This window comes from Mesoplodon bidens, assembly GCF_964165515.1.
Source record: "Mesoplodon bidens genome assembly, chromosome: 1".
NCBI classification, from domain to species: Eukaryota; Metazoa; Chordata; class Mammalia; order Artiodactyla; family Ziphiidae; genus Mesoplodon; species Mesoplodon bidens.
The window spans coordinates 25,795,298-25,818,052 of NC_138176.1; the positions used below are offsets into that span (position 1 = coordinate 25,795,298).

At 38.1% G+C, this 22,755-nt stretch overlaps 1 protein-coding gene across 1 annotated transcript in view; it reads right to left on the reverse strand.

The window, feature by feature from the left end:
- CFAP58 (cilia and flagella associated protein 58) overlaps positions 1–22,755 on the reverse strand; it is a 112,354-nt gene that overhangs the window by 77,508 nt on the left and 12,091 nt on the right. The window contains exons 6-9 of the mRNA XM_081252928.1: positions 20,714–20,851; positions 18,585–18,744; positions 14,983–15,065; positions 10,766–10,957 (exon numbers count right to left, since the gene is read on the reverse strand). Of these exons, the coding sequence (XP_081109054.1) occupies positions 10,766–10,957; positions 14,983–15,065; positions 18,585–18,744; positions 20,714–20,851 (573 nt within the window). The remainder of the gene's footprint in view (positions 1–10,765; positions 10,958–14,982; positions 15,066–18,584; positions 18,745–20,713; positions 20,852–22,755) is intronic.

Here is a 22,755-nt window from a genome sequence, read left to right on the forward strand (position 1 = left end):
ATCACAAGAGGGAAAAGAAAGTAAAGAAATTCTTTCAATTCTGAAAACCTCTCTTGACCACCCCACCCACCAAAAAAGGAAAGAAAAAAAAAGAAGCACAGGCTTAAACAGATCTTAACACAAAGCACTAGGAAGGATAAGAGATAACTTAGCTGTTTGGCCATACTCATGGCTTTATAAGGTTGACCATGAGAAAGAAAAGTGGCCTTTGAACATTGATAGCAATCATAACACTGTCTTGCCAATGTCAAACTCACTCCATCAGGGAAACCCAAAGGACTTCATAAAAATATGTGTTCTACTGTGCATAAAACACTTCTAGGCAAGATGAGATGCAAGAATTACTGCCTCAGGACGTCCCTGGTGGCGCAGTGGTTCAGAATCCACCTGCCAATGCAGGGGACACGGGTTCAATCCCTGGTCCAGGAAGATCCCACATGCCACAGAGCAACTAAGCCCATGCACCACAACTACTGAGCAAGGGTGCCACAACTACTGAAGCCCACGTGCAGCAATGAAGACCCAACACAGCCAAAAATTAAAAAAAAAAAAGAATAACTGCCTCCTTTTTGCAAGTATGAAAAACTGAGGCCTGAAATTCTACCATGAGCCTATACCTCTCAACAAGCAATCCATACAGGTAATCATGACTCTCAGCTGCAATGGCCACAGAAATTGATTTTCTAAGGACAAACTTCTTCAAAAATTCCTTAAGAAAAAAAAATTTAGCAAGGAAGACATTAAATCAATGGAGCTTATGATCTAACAACAGAACACACAGGAGAAAATTCTTAAGAATATTTCACTGCGTTTCAGTGGAGTTCTCTTAATTAATGATTACAGTTGAAAGAAATAAAGAGAGCAATATGACAGAGAAGGAAAGAAGGGTTTCCTCTAAAGAAGAGGCACTTTACCTAGAACCTAAAGGTCAAAAAGCACTTAGGCCTTTTGCCATGACGATACTGTGAATCAGGTGTGGACTATCTGTGAGCATTATATTCCCAAACCACTGCACTAGGGAATTCTTTTACTCCACTTGTGCAGTTAGTATTCCAGAAAATATACTTCAAGAAACCCTCTTCTAATGTTTTCCCATCAGAGTTAATGATGACTGGTGTTTAATATATTTTCCTTTATATCTTTAAATAAACACCTTTCAAAGTTTTCTTAGGCTTATATTTAAGGAGGGATGGGATTAAATTTTAGTAAATGTCTTTTTAGCATATATTATTTTGTACTACATTATTGGGTCTACTGATTTGATATACTTAGTAATAAATATTTCCTTTTACAAGTATTTTAATTTTATTTCTTTATACATAGTCCCATGTGCCACAGTTCTAAATAAATGCATAAATGGAAAATATACCTTTATTTTCTTTTCCTTATTTACTTGGACCTTCCTTCTCCCTTCAACCCACATCAATCCCTCACTGATACATAAAGTAACCAGGTTAATAATCTACTATGTGTTCTTCCAAATTTTCTTTGAATTCTGCATATTCTATTTAGGTCTACTAATGTCATCATTATAACATCATCATAACAATAGCTAATATTTCTCAGGTACTTTCTATATACCAAGAATTTTACATGTATTAACTCATTTAATCTTCACAAAAATCCTATGAGATGAGCATTATCATCACCCCACTTTCACAAACAAGGAAACTGAACTCAAAAGAAGTAATATAGTTCACAGCTGTTCACCTAGTGAATACACAGATACAGGGATTTGTTTGTTTTCCTTTTGCTTTTTGAGTTTGGTCTTTATTTTTTAGCAAAATGGGATCCTCTTATATACCTTTATGCACCTTGGTTTTTATCACTTAATAATTCTTTGTGGAAATCAGGTGGATTAGCTCTAATTCATTCTCTTTAAAGGGGACATAATGCCCTACAGTGTGGATGAACCATCATAGACTCAGCTCCTCCCCTCTGATGGGCATTCACTTGGTTTCCACTTTTTTGCTACTCTGAGCCATGCTGCAATAAACATTTTATACATGTGTCCCTATGCACTTGTTCTTTTTTTTTTTTTTTTTTTTTTTTTACAGTACGCGGGCCTCTCACTGTTGTGGCCTTTCCCCTTAAGGAGCACAGGCTCCGGACGTGCAGGCCCAGTGGCCATAGCTCACGGGCCCAGCCGCTCCGAGGCATGTGGGATCCTCCCAGACCGGGGCACAAACCCGTGTGCCCTGCATCGGCAGGCGGACTCTCAACCACTGCGCCACCAGGGAAGCCCCTGCACTTGTTCTTTTACTTCTATTGAGATGGATTCCCAGGAGTGGAATATCTGGCTCAAAATACATATATATTTTTAACTTTAATAGATATTGCTAGATTGCTTTCCAAAATGGCTATAACACTTTACATTTCCATACCGCCAGCAATAGTTTTCTTAATAGAAAACTATCTTTGCAGTTGCAGGATAAACCCTCTTTGGTCATACTGGATGATTCTTTTAATGTACTGTTGAATTTGGTTTGCTAGAATTTAGGATGCTGCATACCTATTCTTAAGTGACCTAAGTCTATTAGCTTTCTTTCTGTTTCTATTTCAATATCAAGATTTCTGCTAGTTTCATAAAGTGAGCAGAGTACCCTTCTATTCACTCATTCATCCACTCACCTATTCATTCACTCACTGAACATGCATTGAGGACCCATCTATGACAGGCACTGTAAAAGCACTAGTGATGTAAAGAAGAATAAGATGCATTCCCTACCCTCAAGTTCACCTCTAGTGAGTGACTCCACCATAAAATGGATAATCAAGGAATGGATACAACCAATAATCTGAGATATGCATAGGGTGTTATGACAGAATTAAACACTGGGAGGTTAACAGGATGGTCATTCACATCTTATCTAAGAAGTTAATATTTGGTATTTACATAATTTGTGAGAACCACCTCTTCCTTCTTGTTTCTCAATCACCCCAGCCAAGGACTCACCCCAAGCTCTCTCCTCGGCCTGGAGTCTTTGTTCATTATCACAGCAGAAGGCAGGAGTTACGTCAGTATAGTAATGCCAATTAATATTACCCCAAAGAGTATACAGTACATTTTTCAAAATTCACACACACAAAAAAATTTATATAGCCTGAGAATTATCTGATTCTTAAAAGTTTGAAGGAACTCAATTCTAAAATAATTAGGTCCCCAGTGACAATGCTGGAGCTAATTCTCTCTCAGCCTTTTTGGTGGCTTCCATGGTTATTAATCTTTCTATGGTTTCTACTTCTCCTTAAGTCAAGCCTCGACGTGTGTACATATTTTTGAGAAAATTATCTATTTCAACCAATCTTTTAAATTTATGCAACCAGAGTTGTACAAAGTATTTTTATATGATTTTGCTGTTTTATTATTATTAATTGCTATCACTCACTTTGTGTGGAAAGAAAATGGCCCAAGGTAAGAATGTATACAGACTCTGTGATGAATGGCTTGCATCATTGGTTGGGGGGCTGGAAGGAACAAAATTAGAAAATCTGAGAAGAGGAGGTCTGGAGAAGAGGCACATGGACAGATCTGAAATGAAAAGAAATCCCACTCCTTCTTCCATCATTTTTTTTGATCTGTACCTTTAGAATCCTTAAAAATGAGTAGCAGGTGGCTTTTTAAGGTACCACCACTAGCAACTAAAACGTATAAGTTAGGAACAAATGTGAAACCTAAATAAGGAATCCATTCCTGGATCTGTTACTTGTTTGATTTCTTAAAAGAAAGGGACTATCTCAGCCCAAAATTTAGCCTTTCTATGGACATGACCACCCTCGTTGGGGTCAGTGAAATGAATAGATTGAAAATACTTTGAAGAGCATCATCAGCATTCAGAATATCAAGCAGCACATCAGAGAAAAGAAAAAAATTGCTTGTTCAATCACTTTGAGAGATATTACAGCAAGAATAATCCTTTGCACAGACAGAATCATGCTCCAGAGAAAGGATGCAGACAAGGACATTTCTTTTTTGGGCACCCAGCTAGCAGGGTCCATCTTTCTGCAAACAACAATGCACAGAATCAAACTTGCTTCCGGATTCTTGAAGCTGGGAGCAATAGGAACCCATCATGATACCAAGAAGATCAAGGGTATTTCATTTAAATGACAACGAAAATTGTAAAAGTATTGAAACAAAGGGAAAAGACAATTCACAAAGCAATTCAGTTCTAAGTGTTGGGGCTCAATTTGTTTTGAAGGAAATCATTCAAACCAATGTCACATAGAGGTCCAAATCCTGAAAATTCATAAAATATGTGGAGTGTTAAATAGAGGCAAAACCCTTAATCAGCATAATGTCCCCAGTTTAAAAGGATATATCAGAGAATGCAGAATGCCAGCTATGGGGCTGGAGCTTAATTAATTGATTACACTTTAGATATCTCAAACCAACTCATGAGCTAATTCACAACCAAATATAGAACGTTTTATTATAGCCGGAGGGTTGGAGATCCTAGCACATGGAGGCCTGCTTCAGAGGCACCCCAAAAGTGCTTACAGTGCACTATCAGGGTACAATCTCAGTTTATAACCTACTACCTTTTCTTTTTCTGTTAAAACAACCTGCCAATAGAAACGAGTGAGATAAAAATCAATAACGCTTGCTGGAAATCTGCAGCCATAGTCAAAACATCATATGGACTAAGGCAGGATGAGAAAGTGGGTCATTGAATTTGGAATCCTCTAACTTGCATTTGATGAAATATCAGTACAATAAACTTCTCAAATAAGTTTTTCTGACTTGATGTCAATGGTTTCAATGCTGACAACGCCTTTACCTCCATAATGAAACTGGAAAACTCACTCTCAAGAAAAAACAAAGAAAAAAAACTATATGCCCAGGCATGTGAAATTTTAAGTCTTCTCTGTTTTTCTTGCTTTCTTATTTTATCCTCTATCGCAAATTTAGAGAGGCATATCTATTTTTCTATCTGCTTTTAATAACGTGTTATGGTACAAAGTGAGGGATATAATATCTGCCTCGGAGGGCTATTATGATGATATAAGTGAGAAAAATATATTTATGCCATCATAGAAGTACCAGGCATGTCATAATTTAATCATTTAATAAATGTTAATAGATTATCATGATAGGTTAACATTATGTGATATTGTATAATATTAGCAACTAACAAATAAATATGATTTTTTCTATGGATCAAATTCTGTTCTCCTGCAGGGAAATAATGATCTACAGTATACTTCTTTTATTATAACACGAAAAGGTTAAAATTTGTGTATGTCCCCTTGAAGGCTCTCTCCAGGGTTCTACCCTATTAAAGATGCTCTGTATAAAAAACTTCAAATTAATATTGAAGAAACAGAAGTTTCATTTTATGATGAAGTACATATTCAGTGAACAATATCTCTTTGATCAACTTTTGCTATCCTCACTTACTTCCAAGTCCTTGCAAGCACATTATTATTCATTTCTTGGAAACTCTGTCTAGAAGAGCTCTGCTTGACACTGTTATAGGCAAATAAATAGACAGCTAAGAAACTTGTAGGTAGGGATTCATTGTGAAAAATGCTTTTTGGCATATAAGCTGTCTGGGAGGTGATAGCCAGAAGAAAAAGGAGGGGTCCTAAAATGAGCCAAATGCATAATGTGCAAAATGTTCCCCGGATATAATAATTAACTGGAAATGATTTTACCTAGAATTTATAAAAGTCTAGAAAAGAAGTAAATATGGTGGACCACAACTTCTGATGCTGTTCCTGGTGCCTCTCAATTTACCTGAATAATAAAATTTACAGTGCAGCAGAGGAAAAACCATGAAGATAAAAAGTGCTGCAACATTGTAGTAGATGGTTTTACGGTTCCGTGAATATTTGCTCCCAGCACCTCTTGCCCTTGCTGTTGAGGCTGGGCCTGGACATGTAACTTGCCATAGCCAGTGGGGTGTCAGAGAACATTTGGCACGTAGAGAATCGTGAAATGTGCTTGCATGGTTGGGTCTTCCTTTGCGTTCCTTCCTTCCTCCATGAGAATACCATGTATTCTGGAGGATGAGAAACATGTAGAGCAAATCTGGACCCAACCCACAGCCCAGGCCAAGCCCAGGCAAGCTCAGCTGACATCAGCTGACGCTAGTCAACTGCAGATGTGTAACCAAGAAATAAGTGCTTGTTTTTGCATGCCAGTGAGATTTGGTGTTTATTTATTATGCAACGATATTGTGGCCCATGTTGACTGAGACAAACACATAAAGAAAGGGTTTGGGATTCTGAGCCATCCAATTCTGGCACAAAAAAACGGATCTTCTTTCTCATTTGCAAATGCCAAGTTAAATTAATAAAATGTAATGTAGGGCTTTCAGCATCTTAGATGTCACTTTTTTTTCTCTAAATGAAAAGAGCTAGAAAGCGAATGTTGACACTGTTTTTGCAGCCCAGAAGGAAGAGGACATCAGGCCAGAAGTCACTCACAGCTAAAATTGCCAAGGATGATTTAGATAGCATTGTCCATTATGGCAACCTATTTCAAATGAATTTAAAGGAAGGCAGACCCATAGTGATAAATAGATTACTGAAGAAGAATTTAATATAGATACCTAAAGTTAAATCTTTGACTAGTTGATTCAGATGTCTAATTATGCTTTCCATACACTCTTTCAAAATATATTTGAGTACCTACTTAGTGAATAAGTAACACGAAGAGCTCAAAATTGAAGGAGACTTGCCCTTAAGGAGCTTGTAAGTAGCATGAGGCAGACACAGAAATGCAAAGACGGTAATAACATCAGATTTCTTCAACTGCCAAAGACAGGAGCCAAGTAAAGATGGGTTAGAAAACGTTTTTAATAAAGCTCCTTAGGAAACATAGGATTTTATTGGTCCCTGACTGAAAGGCAAAGTTCTTTTAATAGTTTTTCTTTTTTTTTCTTTTGGTCAAGATACTAAAGTAATACATATTCACTTCAGAAAATTTGAAAAATACAAAAAGCCCAGAAGAGGGAAATTAAAACAATCTGTATCCCTACCACTCAGAGATAAGTAGTATTCACATGGTGGTGTGTTACCTTCCACTCTTTTTCCTTTTAAAAAAAAAAGGCAAGTAAGCTTCTGCTTTTTCTTCTTGCCTAATTCTCAGTACTTTTCTGCATCACTGTGGGTGAAACAATACACACACAACTTTCTCCCAGAGCAAGTCTCTATAAGATTCTCCTGTCACTGATTTTGCCTGACACATGCTCAATCCGCATGTACAGTTCTTTCTTCATTTCCAGAAAATATGTTCCATTACATCTTTGACTTGGGGCTCAGTTCCTCCATCAGAGACCAACAATCTGTAGATTGGTTTATATTCCCTGTCCTTCTTATCTCTTATCTTCTCTTCAATCGTTATCTTTTCTTTCCACCTGCATTCTAAGAGAACTACTCAAGTTTGCACTCCACTTCACTGACTATTTTCCACATTAATTCTGTTCTTTACTAACTTCAATGTGGATTTTAAATCTGCCATTGCTTGCTTCTGTTTGGTTTGGGGTTTGTGTGTATTTTAGTCTCTTTACAACTGTTCCTTATTTTATCCATCACTGCCTTTCTGTTTCATCTCTGCTTTATCATAGAGGTAATGTCATCTTGGACTTATAACCCAGATGATAGTCCTCTGTCCTGTCAGGGTCACTCTGTTCTTAACCACAACAGAACATCTAGAATCTTCGTTCTGTGTGCTAGGAAGACCAACATACCACCTAGTATCTCCAAAAATTCTTAGAGGAATTATATTTCTCCTATTCATTGTGGCTTTGATTTCCTGTTTCCATAGAATTCCGGATTCTCAATTGGCACTTTTCTCTGGCACATACTGTCCCTTTTCTGGGATGTGTTACCTCACATCCCTCACCACCCCATCCCTGACCCCACAAAGCACAATCCAGCTACTGGGTTGATGCAGCAGACTGTCACCAAAGGTTTCAGATACAGAGCACAGTAAAGAACTTAAAACCAACCTTCGGACACCTCATTCTTAGCAATTCCTTGGTCATTCCTGCTCTGAGAACTGGTCATCTCTTCCAGAAGAGCCCAGCTTACTGCCTCGCTGTTGGTGTTGTCTGCTCTCCTCTCTCATCCTCTCCTATCTCCCCCCATTTCCTGCTCACCACCACCCCTCCCCTTCCCAACTGCAAGCAAATTCAAGGGACTGTGAGTTGAGGTCCAGGTAGATTTTCCTCAATTCACCTCCATTGGCTTTAAAGTTCTCATCCAGTCTCTTTTCTTCTAGTTTAGCATCAGGCTTTATTTCGGCCTTAGTGTTTGAGACTGTTAAAACTTTTCATCTGTGTCTGCACCTTATTGACATTTAACAAGAAGTTGAAAATAGCTACATTCAAATGACACTTTGAACAAAAATTCTGGGCTGTTCATCAACAAATTTATTTATTTATTTACTTCCTTATTTATGAGATGTTTAATAGCATTTACTATCTGCCAGAGATCATTCTAAATGCTTTATAGATATTACCTCATTTAATCCTCACCACCACCCCATGATATATGCCCCCAAGCCTTTTCCTCTGCACACAGATAAAAGTTAGGTCAAACCATATTAATAACTTTGCATTTTGTTTTTATCAGATTCATACTGTGACCATGTTCCCCATTTAAAAAATATTTTTCAAAAACATGATTTTAATGGTACATAGCAAATTTGCACAATTTATTTTGAAGAATATTCTTTTATAAAAATCTTTGCATTATGGTTTTTTTCATATATTCAGTTTTTACAAAAGAAATTGCTGGGTCAAAAGGATAAACTTGGAACAACTCACTTTAGAAGTAGATCAAAATATCAGTTTCACGACATCTTCCCCACCCCTGGTATTATTCCTGAACTCCCTATAAACAGAATGCACGAAAGGGAACTTTCTGTTTCTGGGAATGAGGTGTGTGTGTGTGTGTGTGTGTGTGTGTGATGGTAAAGAAAGAAAGAAATATGGGAAGGTGTTAAAAAGACATATATGTTTTTAATAAGAAGTCCAGAGGTGGCACAAGTTGCTGTAGCAACTGATATATGCTGTCAGGGGTCAAGTAAGAGAGAAAAATTATAGTCGATAAAGAACATTTTAAGAACTCATGCTTAAATTATTTAGGTAAGACATTATGTAACCTTGTGCAGTTAAACATCAGTAACTGTGAAAAACAGTTACCAGCAAAACTTGGTACCAGTATCTCTCCTTTACAATGAAACAGAGAGAAATATACAATCCTATGTTAAAATCAGTGGCAGTATTCTTTTTATCACTCATCATCTATCTATTTGTTCAACAAACACTTTTTCAGTGCCTACTATTTACCAGCATGCTGGAAATGAAAAAAAGAATGAGATAAAGTCCTTGCTCCCAAGAACTCACTATAAAGTAGGGAAGACAAAGGTACAAATAATTACACTAGAAGATGATAAGTGCCATTCCAGAGACATCAACAAACCAATAAAGTAGGAAGTGACTAGTTCTGCCTAGGGAGTCAAAACAGGCTTGACCCCAGAGATGAGCATTTGAGCTGGTTATTGAATAAGAGTTTCCTATGCAGAGAAGGGAAGAAAGGCCTTTCCAGGGAGAACAAAGAGCTTAGACTCTGTTGCATAAGTCAGAATATACCAATGGCTGTGTATTGCATGGCTTACAGGTATGTACCAAAATACAGGTATGTACCACCCACGGGATGGCCAGGTGGGACCTGGGCAGCTAGCATCCCTGGGTTAGTCCCCTCCAGCCCTGCACATTCTCATCTCTCTCATTCCCACATAATGTAGATATAGAATTTCTATGATACTGTGATGCAAAGAATGTTAGGAAGCACTGCCCCAGGTTGCTGAGAGATGACAGAGGTTTGTAAGGCTGGGAGTAATAATAAGATCAAGTTGGAATTTTTAACAACTTGATGGCAGATAGGAGTGGAGAAAGACTGACTCTTGGGAAGGAGAAGTAGGAGGCTGCAACAGATTATACGTTCAGATATACTGGCTGTCTCACCAGGTAGGGCCCCTCCCTTAGTAGGATCACACTCCTGCCTGGGGATATCAGGCTTAATCATGTAACTTGCTTTGATCAATGAAATATGAGTGGACAGACCCTGTACCCTTCCCTTGCCAGCAGAAGTTCTGAGGGCATATCAAAGGTCCACTATTACACTGTTTTCCCTCTGTAAGAGGCCAGCACATCCCAACAGAGTCAGTCTGAAATAAACAGGATGCAAAGCAGGCCTACAGCTGACTCTCAAAGACCAATAATGTGAGTAAAACATAGATTTCTGTTGCTATAAACCACTGAGACTTGAGGGTTATTTGTTACAACTTAATCTGACTGATACAGAGGCTAACAAGGCTAGCCAAGATAGACAATATGAGTGCCTGAACTGACAGCTAGTCCTCTCAGAGTCAGTAAATCAATCAGTGGAGGTTCTTAAATGATAAAGTCGCAAGAGAAATATGCTGTTTTACAATGGCTCCCAATCAGGGGTACGAGGATCCCTGGGGGCCTTTTTCAAGGAAGATATGTCCTGCCAGGGCTGGACTGATCATACGCATTTGTGCTCCTCCAAACTTACATTCTGCAAATATCTGCTCAGCATTTATTTACTCTAAATGGGAAGTAGCTGATTTCCTAGCAAAGCTTATTTCCCACTATCTTAAATCTGAATGTGAACCACAAACTGAAATCTGAATAATCCATCTTTGCAACAGTGTGTGGCAATCAGAAATGTGACAATCAGAAAGAGTGTGCCGGTGCTCGAACCACACCATGGAGGAGTGGCTTACCTTTTGGGTAAGGTCACTGGCTTCATTGATGTACCGATCTCGCTCCTTTTCCAGTTGAAAGATAATCTTTCTCTGCTTCTGAGCCTCTTCTTTATAGTTCTGGATTTCTTCCTCCAGATTTTTCTTGGCTTGTTCATGGAGCTTTATCAGGTCTATCTGTTTCTGGGATGCACTGACCGCCTTAAGCATATTCTAAAAATAAGGACAACACAGCAGCCCCATTACTCAAAATGTTTGGAGATTTTTGGTTAAATTTACTCCCTGTCTTAATACTAAAATAATTAGATGCATTGTTTGGGAGATGAATAAAAATAATCATATTTTTTACAGCTTATTTAGAGCTTGTTATGTTAATTTTGCACAGAGCACTATAGACATACATATAAATGCACTAAGAGACAACATCCCCAGAAAGTGGGCACTATATCGCTCCCATATTAGGGGTAGGAAACTGAGAATGAGAAGTTAAGCTACTTGCCTACAAGTTCATACAACAGTGGAGTTAGGATTTGAATCCAGAGCTAGCTGACCCCAAAGCCAACCTCTGTTCCAGCTCTTGCCTTTTCCTTGTGAAGTTAGAACAGCTGAACCTAATCATGTAACACAGGCTTTGACTACAAAATAAAATAAAACCAACTTATTAAAAATAGATACCCAGAATTAACATGCACTCCAACAATATCACTCAGAAGAATAGAAAACAGGTGTTCAAACAAAAACTTGTACGTGGGCTTCCCTGGTGGCGCAGTGGTTGAGAGTCCGCCTGCCGATGCAGGGGACACGGGTTCGTGCCCAGGTCCAGGAAGATCCCACACGCCACAGAGCAGCTGGGCCCGTGAGCCGTGGCCGCTGAGCCTGCACGTCCAGAGCCTGTGCTCCGCAATGGGAGAGGCCACAACAGTGAGAGGCCCGTGTACCGCAAAAAAAAAAAAAAACTTGTACGTGAATGTTCATAGTAGCACTATTCACAAAAGCCAAAAGGGGAAAATAACCCAAATGTCCATCAACTGATGACTAAATAAACAACATGTGCTATATCCACACAGTGGAATATTATTCAACCATAAAAAGGAATGAAGGGCTTCCCTGGTGGCACAGTGGTTAGGAATCCACCTGCCAATGCAGGGGACACGGGTTTGAGCCCTGGTCCGGGAAGATCCCAGATGCCGCGGAGCAACTAAGCCCGTGAGCCACAACTACTGAATCCCGCGTGCTACGACTACTGAAGCCCGCACGCCTATAGCCCATGCTCTGCAACAACAGAAGCCACCACGATGAGAAGCCCGCGCACCGCAACGAAGAGTAGCCCCCGCTCGCTGCAACTAGAGAAAGCCTGTGCACAGCAACAAAGACCCAATGCAGCCAAAAATAAATAAATAAAAATTAAAAAAAAAAGGAATGAAGTATACGATACAACATGGTTGAAGCTTGAAAACATTATTCTGAGTGAAAGATGCCAGACATAAAAAGTCACATATTGTATGATTCCAGTTATATAAATATCCAGAATGGTCAAATCCACAGAAACAGAAAGCAGATTCATAATTTCCAAGGGTGGGAGGAGGGGAAAGTGGGGAGTGACCACCTCACAGGTACAGGGTTTCCTTTTGGGGTGATGGAAATGTTGTGGAACTAGACTTATGATGTTTACACAACATTGTGACTGTACTAAATGTCACTAATGGCAAATTTTGTTTTGTATGTATTTTACAACAGTAAAAAAGAATTAACCCGTTTTTAAAAAAAACACAGATGTCCCAACTCCAGAGATTCTGATTCAGTGAAGCTGTTATGCGCCTAAATTTTTTTTAAAAAGCTGCCCTGGTGGTTTCTGATGCTATAATGGAAATGCCTTGGGGTGGCTGCCCAAGGAGCCAGGTTGTTCCTCTGGAACACAGTTAATAGAGTGCAACTCTGGCAGCCATGCTCATGACGGAGCAGAGCTTGTCTGCTTCTCTAGCCACAGCTGAATGGACCCAGTGACTTTTGAAATAGGGCCTCCAGATTTTTGTAACTCAGTAGAAGATGTAAACTTGGGAGCTGCTGGTGATAGCTTTTTTCTGCCATATGGACAGGGAAACAGAGAGAGACGATCTTCACTAAAAGACAGAAATGAAGCAAAATCTCAGCTGGAAGTCTAGTGGTGGAGGTAGAGAGCTTTCTGTGCATCCCAAGAGTGTTAGGCCAGGTTCCTATCTGTTCCTGAGGCCCAGCTGTATCCTTGGGTTCCATGAGGTGCCTCATAATTCCTTCACAAATCTCTAACCAATACAGACCTTCAGCCAGGTCTGAAAACCACTGGCATAAACAGGTTAAAAAAAAATGAACATTAAACCTTGGTCAGATGACAACGTAGAAAATGGAAAAGGTCAACTTTACCTTCAAGTATTGAATTAAACATTTGCTCTATGAAAGATAAAGCCACTTCAACATGACACTGAAAGAATCAAATATATTAACATTGCCGCCTGTCAAAACTATGTCACTCACTCACTCAGTGAAGGTGGCATTTCAAGTCAGTGGGCAAAGAATGTATTATCAGTAAAGATTGACTGCATACCTGCAGAGGGGCAGGTGCTGTGCCAGGCATTAAGGATGCAACGGCCTGGGAAAAAATAAAGTTAAAAAAGTACCCTGCCCTAAAGGAGTTGACGTAGTCAGATCAAACAAAATAAGTATAAAATTAATGTGTTAGGTGTCCTATTGTGGCAGAAAACCTATAGGTTGTTTATCAGAATATATAAAATATAAATGGATTAAATATTGTATGTGTTACAAATAAATTTTAAAAGCTAAATCCAACATTATTTACATATATAAATTTATAGAATAAAGAAAGTTACTAGGATTATGCAAAAAAAAATGATGACTTTCTTAAGGAGTGCTCAGCATGTAAAGATATCTAATCTTATACTATTTCCTGAGATTCCCTAAATAGTCTACTTTAAGCTACAGGGTAATCTATTCAACACTTTGTTAACATTTATTCAATTCTGGGAAACTTAAAGAAATAATAAAAATTCGGAATGAACAAATATAGGCTGTATCTACTTTGATGAGATGAAGCTATCTTGGCCAAAAGCCATCAGGCTGTCTGCTCCAGAAGCAGCCTTCCCACTCTACACCTGGCCCATCATTTTTTCCTCCCTGGAGGAAATCCTTGAGCAGGAATGTTTACCCTAAATCCTTGAAAGTAGTTAATCTCCTAAGAGTGACTGTCAATCAAAGGAATCCTCTGGAAGGGGCAAGGAGGGGAAAGGGGGTGTGGTCTGCCTTGAATGGTAGATTTCCAGGCCTCAAGCTCCCCCAACCCCTCCCTCAGCTTTGGACCATATTGAGCTCAAAGACTAGGAGAAATAAGGGCCAAAGACAGAAATCAAAACCTACAACACTCCTGAAAAGATGGTGGAAAGGTTAGAGACTCTTTATATGGCTAACCAGCCATCCTTCAAACACCTAAAAGTTAAATTTTATTAGCACTCACTTGTATTTTCTGGATTAGCACAAGTTGCAGATTATAGATATTAAAATCAGAAATTTTGGACTTCCCTGGTGGCGCAGTGGTTAAGAATCCGCCTGCCAATGCAGGGGACACGAGTTCGAGCCCTGGTCCAGGAAAATCCCACATGCCACGGAGCAACTAAGCCCATGCGCCACAACTACTGAGCCTGCACTCTAGAGCCCTCGAGCCACAACTACTGAGCCTACGTGCCACAACTACTGAAGCCCACGTGCCTAGAGTCTGTGCTCCACAACAAGAGAAGCCACCGCAATGAGAAGCCCGCGCACCGCAACCAAGAGCAGCCCCCCGCTCGCCGCAATTAGAGAAAGCCCACGTGCAGCAATGAAGACCCAATGCAGCCAAAAATCAATCAATAAATAAATTTATTAAAATCAGAAATTTTGATCAACTGCTAAGATGCCAAATAACACACCAGCAATAAAAACAGAAACCACAAGACACCCTGAAATCCCCTGCTGGTTTATATGATAATTCTCCAAAGTCCCTTGTGCTCACAGGTGATAATGCGGTTTCAATTCACAGCCAGTGAATGGTGGAACGTGGATAGCTGCTTAGAGGAAAATTGAGCACTATTATTAATTCTAATCTACTTTTGTTTCCCTCAGAGTTTTCTCTCCCCTGCAACCAGTTATAGGCAGATATTATAGCACTAAAGAAAGACATTTATTTACCAGTGTTACTGTAACAAACTCACCTTATTCAATAGGTCCCTTTCTCTCAGAAGCTCATCCATTGCTTTCTTATTAAGTTCTGCTTGTTTCTTTGAAGCCTCCACCTCTAAATCACCAGGAAGAAAAACAATAATAAATATAAAGAAAACCTAAGAAAGAATCTGCCAAAGCCAAAGTGACATAAAAACTGCTTTATATATTTATCTGTAGCTATAAAACTACTTTTCGTTGAGTGTTACGTGATCTTCATTTTAACTCAGTGAGGTAGGTCTTCCTGTCCCTGAGGCTTAAAGGCCTATATGCCAAGGGTCCACAGCCAAGAGGTGACAGGGCTGAGATTGGGAGTTTGGTCTCTCTGACTTCAAAAAGTCCTTGCTCTTTTTAAATCTTTTTTATTATACAAGTAATTAGAAATACAGGAAGAAATTGGAAATAAAAATAAACAGAAGGGAAATTTTCTAAATCAGAATCTACTCAGGATTTTGATGTGTCTCTTTTCTGACTTTTTCCTATGCAAATATACATGTGTATATAAATATGAATATTTATACACCACATACACCAAGAGGGAATCATACCATACATACAGTTTTGTAACTTGTTTTATAATTAACAAACATAAAATAAATACCTCTCTATGTTATAAATGTGTATCTACATCAGAATTTCTAATGACTTCATATTTCACTGTATAAAAATGTATAATTTATTTAGCCAATCCCCATCTTAACATTCAAGTTGCTTCTTCTTTTTAAATGTTTTTGCAATTATAAGCAATAATCCTATGAAAGTTCCTGTTCATTTGTTCCTCTAGGAGAGGAAGTCCTGGATCAAAAGTGATTTTCTTTTTAAAGACATTTCTCCCCTACTGCCGAATTCTCTCCAAAAATTAATAGCAGTTTAAATCCACACCCAAACCACCACTGTTATTATCATTCTCTTTGATCTTTGACAACCTGATAGATTTTTCTAAACCAGTATGCCCATATTTAATTTACATTTCTTTGATTAGTAGTGAAGTCGACTACTTTTCCTGTTTAATGATCATTTATTTGTTTTTCTGTTTTTCAAATTGCCCACACTGGTCCTTTGCTCATTTTTCTCATGAATTGTTTACCTTTTTGTGAATTTGTAAGAGCTCCTTATATATAATAAGGATACTAACTCTTTGGCAATATTTTAGTCAATTTGCCTTCATATATAGAGTCTTTTGCTGCTAAAAACAAAATTACCTTTAATTTCATTAAATCTCTGCATCGTGGCTTTATTGTTCCTACATTTGACCTTAACTTTTTTTCCCAAAAAGTAGTTTATTGTCATACTACCATTTTCTTAATAATCCATACAGCACACTGGTATGAAATGACACCTTTATCTTAGATGATAATCGTGGGTCTTTTTGTGGCCTTTCTGATCTCCATTGATCTGTTTATTCAGGCATTTTCACTAAACTATTTGATTACTGAAGTGTTATAATACATTTAAACACCTGGTAAGGCAAATGCTCCCTTCTCACTCTCCTTTTCCAGAATTTTATAGCTATTGTCACAAGTTTATTCTTCTGGAGGAAACTTAGAATCAGTTTTCAAGTCCCAAGCAACATAACTCACTGAAATTTTTTTTGGAAATATTAAATGTGTAGATTAATTTGGACAGATTTATATCTTTATCATATCGAGTTTTCTCATCCAGAAACTTGGTGTATCTGTCCATTTTTCAAGTCTTCTTTTATACCCCTCAAAAGAATTCTGTAGTGTTTTATATATATAGGTCTTATAGATATCTTGGTAAATTTATTCATAGATATTTTATTACTTTAGTTGCTATTGTGAAAGGGGGGTTTTCCATCATATATTGTAACTGGTTCTTTGTAGGAAAGAAAGCTATTGATATCTATATATTTATTTTATAACTTGCCACCCTGTAGAACTTTTGTTAGTTCTGGCAATTTTTCAGTTCATTTCTTGGATTTTGTGGTAGGAAATCATGCTCCTAACCATTATGTCCAATGCCACTCTTTGATAGGGCACATCAAAAAGGAAGTGCTCCCTAAGAAGAAATTATGATGTTAACGATATCTATAAAATAACCAGAAGAGAAAGCACGATGACTTCTGTAAACATGATTTAAGGATGAAGGATTGGGTTCAATACTTAATGGATAAAGTTTTTTTTCAAAGCTTAGAACTATCACCAGCAAAAATACAGAAATTTTAATATGGAGTGTTTTCTGAAATTCACTAAGCCAGTTACAAAACATGCTCTACTAGTTCTATTTTTTTTTCATATCTGTCATTGAAGACATTAGATTGTAAACTCATGCTAGACTGTAAGCATCCTGAGGGCAGGAACCTCCACACACCCAATGCCTAGCATAATGCCTGCACATAGTGTGTACTCAATTTATTGAATGAATAAATAAATGGAGAAATTATCTATATCAGCTGCAACTGTGCCTCAGTAAAAGATTATTTCTGATGTCTTAGGAGGAAAAATATCTGCACTTCTGAAAGATGTGACAAATATTTCTAATAATCTTATCTAGAGATTTAGATTTTACTTAACTTTTAGGGAGGCACTGTACATTTTTATGCTTCTATGTATGTTATCTCAGTCAGTAATTTACAGCTGAGGTCAATGAGGTGTTCCTACCCCACATTTTCTGGTGCAGTCAGAATTCAAACCCTGATCCTCTGTCTCCAAGTCTCTGAGCTGTTTCTACCACACCATATTTAACTAGCATATCCTATTTTTAATTACATTCTTTTTCAGAATGAGATAGTATTCTCTTATTACTTTTATAAGTGGTAATATATCTGGATAACAATAGATGACTTTTTTTTTTTTTGGCCGCACTGCACGGCGTGCATCCCCGACCAGGGATCAAACCCAGACCCCCTGCAGTGGACTCACAGAGTCTTAACCACTGGACCACCAGGAAAGTCCCAATAGATGACATTTAGTAAGCACTTACTGTGTGTTAGGCACTGTCCCAAGAGCTTTCTATATATTAGCTATTTCATCCCCAACAGCTAAATGTGATAGAGGTGGGATCTGAACCCAGGTAGATCTGACTTGAGAGTTTGTATCCTTAATGATGTCACTGTACTACACGTCCTCCTGTGGCACTTAAATTTTCCCTCCACAGGTCAATGTGATAGTTGGCTAAAACAAGCATTTGCCATATGGTAAAGTGCTAACAGAGGAAAGGAGTTAGAAGCCATTAATTTTTGCCTCACTGATTCTGGGTATACTATTGTCTCAAATACTGCTCATGCGGAATATTCATTTGAATTTATCCCACATCTTTGGTGAAAAAAGAAGACTGAAGGAAAAGACATGTAGAACACAGACCTAAGATTATAGATGCTATTTACTCCATTGACAAATACTGAAAAATACTTTGGGCTCAGTATAACCTGTTGAAGAGTTTTTTAAAGTAAGAAAGTTCAAGGTATTCAAAACGATGTCTCCTCCATATTATCTACTTACCAGCTTGAATGTTGTTTTACTGAATTAATTTGGCATGGTTTGTGTTTGCATGCACGGAGTTGCCAAATGACATTAGTTACCAATGAAACGCTCATAAACTAATAAAACAAAGCACAAAATGATTCTTGGTTTACCTCTCTCTAATCCCAAGATCTGATTTTTCAGGGTTTCCTTGTGCTGTTCCACTTCTCCCTTTTGACCTTCAATCTGGTACAATTTCTTATGGATTTGTTCTCTGATTTTGTTGAGCTTCCTAATGTCAAGGCACATCTGATGGACTTCTTCCTCTTTGGCCTATGATTAGTGAGAGAGGATTAAGCAGGGACACTCAGTCAATAAAGAGCCGGTGACTGGATGACGGTAAACTCACAACCAATAAAAGGACATTATTCCTATGTCAGTGTAAAGTTGTTCTGTGGGATTAAATCAAAACACACACTGTTTGGTTTCTGAGAGAAATTGAAAAAGTCTGTAATAAAATATATGGCTATATGAGCTAAAAACAATGAAAAGACTGATTAAACCTGATACCTCAAGATACCATGGAATTGTTGAATCAAGCAAGATAAGAACGCTGAGTTGTACCATAAATGTGTGAAATTTGTGTACAAATGCTGTAGTGATTAGCAACTTTCATAGACTCACAAAATGATCTCTCTTGGAGGTTATTAACATGCTATAAAATATTGAGTCTTTTGGATCCACATGTCCACTGTAGTGCAATTACATACATTAGAAAAGGGGCCAGCCACTGTAGTGCAATTACATACGTTAGAAAAGGGGCCCTCCTTCCTCAGAGTATGTTAGTCAATCACTATATATAGACAGGTGGACAGGGTAGCATTAATAAGCAAGTCTACACGATGTCAAAAGGTATCAAAACAGCAATTCCAGCAAAGTAAAGCACCAGTTTTTTGTCTATGGATTTCAAGTTTTATGAATTTTTTTAAAATTCATTTTTTAAAAGATGTGCCATTCTTAGAAATGACTGGGAAAGCAACTAGTGATTCTTCTGCAAATAAAGAGTAGCAATTATTCCCAGTTCTTGACAATGAAGAGGCTGCACTTAGCTGGGCACGTTATCCTCAGATCACTGCTAGAAGCAGAATCCCATAGGTTTAGGATCTGATAACAAAAATATTCCATCTTTCAAGGTGCCCCATATGCATATGTCATCAAAGGAGAGAATTATTGGCATACGTATTTTTCCTTTAATTTCACCTTAGGGGCTAACACATTATTTTGCCTTCAGTAGTCGTTTCATTTCTGCTTTAACTTGGAGCATTCTCATAAAGAATGGTTTTGAGCCAAACATTTCTGGACTACTTAAATGTTCCTCAGCCTCAGATCCTACCAGGTCCAAATTAGTTCATCTAAGGCCCCTTTCAATTAAAACAATAAGATGTTCTAATTCAGTAGTTATTAATCCAGACCTCATGGATAGACTTCAGAAAAATCCTGTAAACCTCTAAGACTGCATGCAAAACAAGACACAAGATGTGCAAATAAGTGTGCGTGCGTGTGTGTGTGCACGCACACACATGCTTTCATCAGATTCTCAAAAGGTGCTGTGATGCAAAAACTGTTAAGATTTACTACTCGAATCAATGTATTTTCCTGATTAGTCACTCATTTTATGCCCAGTATTCTAACATAACTAGAGCAGGGCTTATGGATTTTTCAGAATTGGTGATAAACATAAATCCGCTCTGCTAAGCATGTAGGCAGACAATATGTATCCAAGTAAAAAACGGTTATCCAAACTTAATTTGCAAGCACTCTTCAATCAGGGCAGGGAGAATAAGAGACCTAGCTTGAAATTTACATTGGACAGAAGTGAAAATCATGATTCTGCAGTCCTAAAAGTAGATATCAAATAGTACCAGTCCGTCCCCCACCCCTCTCACTCCATACAAATAGTGAAATACAATCTCACTTCTTTGCCACTCACATGTGTAAATGGTTTCTAGCTCTGGGCAACTGGTTACTTGCAAGGCTAAATTACAGAGGTGAACATCTGAGCTCACTTTGGAAAGTATTTGCATAGTCATATGATTAATAATCAGCTTAGCAATGTTATAAGAATGGAAGTTATCAAACTGCTTCCGGGCATAAAGCAATCACTATAGGTTTACACCTGCCTCTGAAGGACCAAGGCTAATCCAGGTTATCCAACCAAAGGCTATAACAGCATCAGCCAACTTATATTAATAGGGAATGAAGGAGGGCATGCTAGGGAACAGATATGTCACTTGGCGTTTACTTTGAGCTCCAACGCCTTCTGCTGGTTTTCCTGGGATAGCTGCTCACAAATCAAACTATGTTGTTTGTTTTCTTGCTGAAGTTTAGCATTTCTCATCTGAAACTGCTCCAGCTCCTTTGCAGCTCTCTCATTCAGTATCTGAAAGATGTAGAACGAGCTGGTTAACGCTTTTGAATCTGATTACAGTAGCTGCACATCCACGCAGGAGGCCATGCAGACCTCCTGGGACAAGCACGGCAACCACACTTTTTTTGTCTTCGCAGGAATTGTTCTTTCTCCCCAGTGAAAGCATGAAGGCATTCAAATATGACGAATGTTAAACGGCTGAGGGAAATGATGCCTTCTAATGAATAACACAGAGAGCATAATTTTTTTTTCTGGGCACCTTGGGAAGACTTGTTCACAGGTGGTGGATAAATATTTTAATGCCTGTTTGCCATTTGGCAGGCTTAGCATACACAACATTTGCTATAATCGCTGCAAATGAGCTAGAGATTCAAAGGAGCTTTATCAGCTGTGGGGCTCAGAAGCTATATCTTCAGAAGCAAATCCTGCATTAGCATGCCTACAACATTTTCGGGAACAGAACCATTCACTAACACCAACACAAAACAATTCCCCTTCATCCAACTTAAGTCAAAACGGTGGAGTAGTAGTGGAATGATTTCTACCTCCTTGACTTCAGTGTCAGTTGGATTTTCCCCTTCCCTACCTTGACTATTCAGAGAAGACAAGGTTTTATAAAAACAGAGGATTATTTTTTGGGAAGTCATTTCTATTGGGAAAATATTAGGGAGATGGAGGGATATCAAAAAAAAAGAGAGAAGATGGCTTAGAAGACACTTACTCCAATATATAACTTCCACTCAAGCAAAAGTTGAACACAGAAAGAATCTATCCAACTTCCCATCAATAGGAACTAAATAAAATTTTCCATGGGTCCCGGATGTTGCTAAACAAAGTACTATAGTTTTAACGTGATAACCAAAAACCTCTTAAATTTCATGCTCAAAGAAAGCCACATGTTTTTTTCATGGATGTTGCACACTGCATATTATCTATTTGATTGCTGGCTTTATATAAAATTAATAAAGCAACTGACAAATGTGTTCTACTATCTAATTTTTTAAGTAGAAAAATGATGTATGGCTTAAACTTGGAAACTTCCTAAGAGAACATATTTTCAAGAAATGACTTTTTTCAATTAGATGAAATGGTTCTTCTTTAAGAAATTAGAAAAGACAGACCAGCATTTGTGTTACCTTAAACTGTTATTACAGAGGAAATGTTTTTAAAAATTACCATATTTAAAACGCATAAAGACAGTGTGTGGTTTCCCAAACTTGAAACTTAAAATTAAACCTGTTAAATATAAATCATGCTATATTCACAGGCTGGAATGCTTAGAGCAATGAGAGTGAATGGTCTTCTGAGCTCTGTCCAATAGAACTTCCTGCAATGAACTAAATGTTCTCTATGTGCACTGTCCAATATGGTATCTACTAGCCCCATGTGGCTATGGAGCACTTGAAATGGTGCTGGTGCAGCTGAGGGACTGAATTTTAAATTTTATTTAATTTCAAATAATTTAAATGTAAATAGCTGTATGTGGCTAGTGGCTACCATATTGGATAGTGTGGTTCTATAACTATGTGGCAACAACATAAGTGAATCTCAAAAACAGGACGTTAGGAGAAAGATATTAGACACAAAAGAGTACATCCTGTATAATTTAATTTCTGTAAAGTACAAAAGCAGGCAAAACTAACCTCTGCTTAGAATTCAGAAGAGTGCTGACCTTTGGGGGAGAGAGTGACTGGGAAGGGGCACGAGGAGCCTCCCGGGGTGCTATTTCTCAGGCTGGGCACAGGTAACCAAGACGTGTTCAAGGGGAGAAAATTCATCAAGCTGTATACTTGTGACTTATACACTTTTCTATGTGTATGTTACACATCAATAAAAGGATAAAAAGAGATTAACCTGTTAGAGCATGGCAGGAGGGGGATGGGGGGAATACAGCATATCTACCTATAAGAGCCATT